Raw genomic sequence first — 5,799 nt, forward strand, 5'->3', positions numbered from 1 at the left:
AAGGAAGGTTCCGAAACACTATGCCCATTGTACCCAATTGACCTAAACAGAAGAACACCAACAATAGCGGAAATTCCATACTTCATCAGGGGTACATCAGTCATTGTAGCTGGGCGGTGGTTACTTTCCGCGTCTGCCTTGCCGAGTATATATCTTTTATAGACCCTCCCTCTCCAAAAAACAGAAGGAAAACATATTGAAGGGATTTTACAGAGAAAATGGGAGATTGCAGACCGTTGGGGTTCCTACTGGGGCTGCCTTTTGCCCTTGTTGCAGTGGTTTTGTCTGTCGTTGGTGCTGTTATCTGGGTTCTTGGGTAAGTCTTCTTTAATTCTTTTAGTAGTATTTTTTTGGTGGGGGTTCCCTTCTTTTGTCTTTTCTTTGCAACAATCTGCAAACTCTCTTTGAACACACAAGTTTCTTCGATTTAAGTATAAAAACTGGTTTTTGGTTTTAGGGAGAGTCAATGGTCACGTTAGATTCTTTTTTTTCTTGCCTTTTGAGTGGAAAACGTGTTTCTTGGTCTGAATTTCTGATGCTGCGTTGAATCTTGGTAATGGCAGGACCATATTAAGCTGCCTATGCCCTTGTTGCATATGCTGTGCGGGACTTGCCAACTTTGCTATGGATCTTATCAAGCTTCCTGTTAAAGTACTTAGATGGTTTATTGATCAAATACCCTGTTGATGTTGCCTCTATTTCTGATATGTCTTGAACAGATTTTTTTTTTTATTGTAAGTTTTTTTTCTGTGATCGATCTTAGAGAAATTACCATTTTTGGTTTTGATATAGTTCGATTTTTAGTATATTATCAGAATATGTGATTTCCTTTAAATTGTATGAATGCCATTGATTGCATTTATTACTCTTGGACGAATAATAGCTTTCAGCATTGATTCTTGATTACAAATGCTTTCTCTTTTGGCGTACGTGGACGATTCTGATTTGTTCTACCTTAGCTGGGGTTTCGTCTTCGGATTTATTCCATGGGAACAAAATGATGGCGAATGAGTAAAACGTTGCCAGCTTGAACTAGTGCGCACTTTGATCAGTTTTATAGAGGTGTAGGTTAAACTTTTAAATTTCTTTTCAACTTTGAGCTCTGATCCAAATGATGCCAATTGTCTAAAGAACCGAAAGGTCGAATGCCTTGCTATAAACTTTAATTTTTCCTTTCGGGGGTAAGTTCAATTTTACAAAGGAATTACTTCATTATCATAATGTCTTTAGGAACATCCCACAACCCAAGTAACTCAAGGCTCCTAAAGGAATTTCCAAATTGTTAGCTAGAGGGCCCAGCCAGGCCATCTCTCTACTAAGAATGAACACAAGAGAGGGTGGGCAAATCTACCCAATAGGAAAGGCACATTCCCTGTTTGAATTGAATTAGATTCCAATCAGCAGCCTTAGTGGCTTTTCTACTAACACAAGCTCCACTTAAATCTATTAAATTAGTTCCGTCGGTTAACTGCATCATTTTTCAGTGTAACATTTAGTAATTTGTCATGATTACTTAAATTTTAAAAAAATTCAAAGAGATTTGATTTAACTTTTCAATGTTCAATCAATTAATGTAATTCAATCTCTTAGTATCTAATTTTCAATAAAACATAGAACATAGTGTAATTTCTACTCTGTGTTTGTCTCTATCATTTTAGATCTCAATCTTCTTAACTTATTAATGAAATTTGAAAACTCATTTTTAATCTTCACTCAACTTTGGTCAAAGATTTGATTGAGCTATGTCATGCCAATAATTATTGAGATATCTCCTTTAAGTCACTTAAGATGGCATACCATTGATCTATTATTCATTTATCTTCACATGTTTCATACTAGACTTAAAGTATACCTTATTTTTACATTTGGACTACCTAAGGTAATATCAAAGTATTGTAATCCCTACATAAGATGACATAAAGATTTCAAGTCTACATATCACTCACACCGTTGACACATGAATATATTTTTATAGGTACTTCAGTGAGATACAAAATGAAATTACCACGGTAGGTCATATTCAATCAACTTGTTCTTGTGACAAGTATCGATATGTTAGTTTCAAATATCCCAACATACTTGAATCTAGGAAATTGATTGCTTATTTCATAAGTAAGAAACACAACATATGTAACAATTTTTGTTTCTATCAATGTCTTATCTTGATAAAACATCAACTAAGAATTGTTTAGGAGTAATGTTTTGATGTAGTGAGAATTTTATAATTATAACGCATTATAATTCCTATGCAAAACATATTTTCTGTAAAAACTTTATCTTATAAATAATAAACATATGAAAGTGTATAAACTCATATATAAAGAAAACCTTTTACTATTGTAATGCATTAAATCAAGAACAATTAATGTTTTTTACAAAACATGCTCGATTGGTTTACGGGTTTAGGGTTTAGGAGAACCTCTTGGATAACTAACTTTTGGTTGGTTGTAGTATAACAACGTTGTTCCCTGTGAGCAATATCTAATCAATATATAGCACTAAGAACACAACAGCATTCCCACTAGTCTTTTTGTATATGCAAAGATCATTTTCGTTCTTGATGAAAACAAATTTTTTAATTATTTTAATAAACAAAAAGAAAGGATCATGATTTTATTAATTACTATACGATAACTAATAAACCTAAAATGATTAAGTGGCTGCTATAATAGTGTTTGGAAGGTGGTTTCCGCAACCTTCCACACCAATCTGACAGATAGCTTGTCTAAGTAATAAAGGCCACCACAAACCTCAGTCAACAAAAAGATTTGTCCTTTGTGCAAGATTCAATCTTCATAATCAGAAAAAAAGAACCAAGAAAGAAAGAACCATAGAAGAAATAGAAAAGAATAAAACGGAATATACATATTAAGTGAAAGTGAAGAAGAAGAAGAAGAAGGAAGAAGGAATGACGGGAGTTGATTATTACAAGATACTGCAAGTAGATAGGAATGCGAAAGATGAAGACTTGAAAAAGGTATATAGGAAGTTGGTTTTGAAATGGCATCCTGATAAGAACCCAAAGAACAAGAAAGAAGCTGAAGCTAAATTCAAGCAAATCGCTGAAGCCTATGAGGTATCAAAGCTTTCTCTTCTTCAGCTAATGCACTAAAAGATTCAATCTTTTGTTCTTGTCGTTGGTTTTCTTTTTCGGGGGCATATGCAGTTTTAGCACTACAGTAATTTCTTTTTGAGGATCCACATATTGTTAAGAGCTATTCAGCTTCAATTGCTTCAGTTTTGTTGGTTATGATGCGTGTTATTTTCATCAAGTTTTTAAGTTTCATTAGAAGGAGAGGTAGCTCAATTTCTAATTTCTATGGCATTAACCATCATTAGTCCTCATATGATGATCTGGGTGTTTGTAGTTTTCTCTTTTTTTGTGTATATTGAGACTGCTCATGATCAGAATTCTATCTAAGACAATCTGAGTTTTATTGGTTCTTTATTGAATCTATCATGTTCTTTTTGATAGGTGTTAAGTGATCCCCAGAAAAGAGCATTGTATGATATATACGGTGAAGAGGGTGTAAAAGGTGCAGCGTCACCGCCAGAATCTGAAGTAGCTTCCTTGTTCTCTACAGGGGATGGACCAACAGCGTCCCGATTCAATTCACGGGACGCTGAGGACATGTTTGCGGAGTTATGGAGTTTTTCTAGAACTTTTAGTAGTGGCAGCGGCATGAGAGGCACAAGATTCAATAGTTCACTTTTTGGTGATGATATTTTAGGATCTTTTGGTGAAGGAATGGGAGGGGGACGTGGGCCAGTGCACCCAGGTGGTCCAAGAAAAGCACCTCCGATAGAGTATGCGTTGCCTTGTAGCCTTGAAGAGTTATATAAAGGGACTACTAAGAAGATGAAGATCACTCGAGAGATTGCTGATGGCAGTGGGTAAGTCTTTTAGTTTTTTTCTCAATTGGCTTCTGATTTCTGTTTTTGTTGGGAAATATAGTTCTTTCTCTGTAATATGTGAAATTAACTCAGCTACTTGATTTCACCTAACACTTTGATGGCTTCTACCTTTGTATGTGAATCTTAGGTTGTAGTTCTTCTCCATTATTGGATTTTGCTTGTTAGTTGCACACGCATTTTGGTTGTGATGACCTAAGGTTGTGTACATCAGTTCTCATTAACGTTCCTATGATAGTGATTTAACCAGCTGATGTAGTTATGTTGTTATGAAAAAGCATGTGCATATAAAGGTGTTGGTATAGTTTGGGGACACAAGATTTTGTGTTTTACATGAATACGGAGAGATTTATGTAGTGTGGTTAAGCTTGTGAAACCAAAAGTCCTGAGAATAATGTTCCATTTAAGAAATTGTCCACCTTGCAACAGAAGATGAAAGCTTATAAAAATTCTTTGGTAGAGCAGTTATCTCTAGCAATATCTTCTCTGGGGGCTTCCATGTTTTTGCATGAATGCGTGATTTCTTGATAAAAGGCTTGAAATTCGATAATTAACTTGTTCTGTATTTGCGGTTGCAGCAAAACCTCGCAGGAGGAAGATATTTTAACCATTGATGTGATTCCCGGATGGAAGGTAGATACGAAAATCACATTCAAAGAGAAAGGGAATGAACAGCCAAATGTTATACCTGCAGATATTGTCTTTGTCATTGCTGAGAAGCCCCACAGTGTGTTCATCCGGGATGGCAATGACTTGATTGTCACACAAAGGATCTCTCTTGCGGAAGCCTTGACAGGTTATACTGTTCATCTCACTACCCTGGACGGCAGGAACTTAACCATTCCAATCAACGATGTAATTCATCTAAACCATGAGGAAGTGGTTCCAGGGGAAGGGATGCCGCTCTCAAAAGATCCTACAAAGAGAGGAAACTTGAGAATCAAATTCAACATCGAGTTCCCAACAAGGCTGACAACAGAACAAAAATCTGGAATCAAGAAGCTCTTGGGTCCTTGATACTGATGTTGGCGAATTTTCACTTTTGGATACAAAGGGTGAACTTTCTTTTTTCCTTTTTTTTTGAAAAGCAATACAAAAGGTGAACTAACTGTGAATACTTACATTTCAGATGGCTGTGAGATCTTACAGATAGAAGGGAGCAATATTGGTTGGTTTTTTGATTGATTGAGTAGAAAACTTGATTTTGATACTCTTGGTTAGATTTGTTGAAGACTCGCCAATCCATTCTGCACACTCTGCCTCTGCTTTCTGATGCGGAAAACCATCCCTCCAACCCAAAACTTCTTACGCTTACTGCTCTTGACACTTGAGCAAAACAATAATTAATTACGCTTAATTATCTTTAATTGGCCACGCTAATGGTCTATGCAAATACTGTACTCTGCTAGTAATTGATTGATTATTCATTTTGGTATCACACAAAGTGGACCTTTTCCAGATATTTTAACGATCTAAGCTCTGCAGCAGGAGTTGTTAATCATTAAATTCTGATCTATTCTATAAATGTATTGAGTATTAAAATAAGTAACATGGAAATAAGTTTTTTATACTTGAGATTTGGATATGGTGAAATGATGAATTATTATATAGAAGTTACATAATAGAAGTGTCATCTTTAATTTTTAAGGAAAAATAAGTTTAGTTGCTTGAATTTCACATCGTGTTAATAAAAAACCTTTACACATTTATAAACGTTACGATAAAAGTAATGATCTCGTGATAAGTGACATCATAACAAATTCAACTTAAACTTGACTCATGCCAAACACCTCCACAGGGAAGGCACGCGAGGTGACCAACGGAGCAAACCCAACTTAATCTCAGCTCACGTCAAACACCTCCAAATGAGAGGCAATGAAGGTGACC

General features: G+C 35.5%; 2 protein-coding genes across 4 annotated transcripts; both read left to right on the forward strand.

Moving 5' to 3' along the window:
* Positions 1-218: 218 nt before the first annotated feature.
* On the forward strand, positions 219-910 carry LOC110423129 (taximin). Its single transcript, XM_021437272.2, has 2 exons — positions 219-316; positions 564-910. Exons 1-2 carry the CDS (start codon positions 219-221, stop codon positions 685-687), a joined length of 222 nt encoding a protein of 73 aa, XP_021292947.1. The 3' UTR covers positions 688-910.
* A 126-nt stretch (positions 911-1,036) lies between these two features.
* LOC110423110 (uncharacterized) lies at positions 1,037-5,799 on the forward strand. Of its 3 annotated transcripts, none has more exons than XM_021437261.2 (4): positions 1,037-3,076; positions 3,476-3,894; positions 4,491-4,967; positions 5,711-5,799. In XM_021437261.2, the coding sequence occupies exons 1-3, from the start codon at positions 2,909-2,911 to the stop codon at positions 4,927-4,929; spliced, it is 1,026 nt and encodes a 341-aa protein (XP_021292936.1). In that variant the 5' UTR covers positions 1,037-2,908; the 3' UTR covers positions 4,930-4,967; positions 5,711-5,799. The 3 variants fall into 3 exon arrangements, with proteins under 3 accessions (XP_021292936.1, XP_021292928.1, XP_021292919.1); XM_021437253.1 differs by lacking the exon at positions 5,711-5,799 and adding an exon at positions 5,042-5,452; XM_021437244.1 differs by lacking the exon at positions 5,711-5,799 and having other exon boundaries at positions 4,491-5,452.

Source organism: Theobroma umbraticum, unplaced genomic scaffold (assembly GCF_002168275.2).
Source record: "Theobroma umbraticum cultivar Fairchild unplaced genomic scaffold, ASM216827v3 scaffold_30.0, whole genome shotgun sequence".
In the NCBI taxonomy this organism is placed as follows: domain Eukaryota; kingdom Viridiplantae; phylum Streptophyta; class Magnoliopsida; order Malvales; family Malvaceae; genus Theobroma; species Theobroma umbraticum.

What these genes read in the sequence shown, in the direction of transcription:
- LOC110423110 (XM_021437261.2), top strand. Translation starts at nt 2,909, where the DNA reads ATGACGGGAGTTGATTATTACAAGATACTGCAAGTAGATAGGAATGCG. An exon ending in AAATCGCTGAAGCCTATGAG is followed by an intron (nt 3,077 to 3,475) that starts GTATCAAAGCTT and finishes TCTTTTTGATAG; the next exon opens with GTGTTAAGTGATCCCCAGAA. An exon ending in GAGATTGCTGATGGCAGTGG is followed by an intron (nt 3,895 to 4,490) that starts GTAAGTCTTTTA and finishes TTGCGGTTGCAG; the next exon opens with CAAAACCTCGCAGGAGGAAG.
- LOC110423129 (XM_021437272.2), top strand. Translation starts at nt 219, where the DNA reads ATGGGAGATTGCAGACCGTTGGGGTTCCTACTGGGGCTGCCTTTTGCC. An exon ending in GCTGTTATCTGGGTTCTTGG is followed by an intron (nt 317 to 563) that starts GTAAGTCTTCTT and finishes TGGTAATGGCAG; the next exon opens with GACCATATTAAGCTGCCTAT.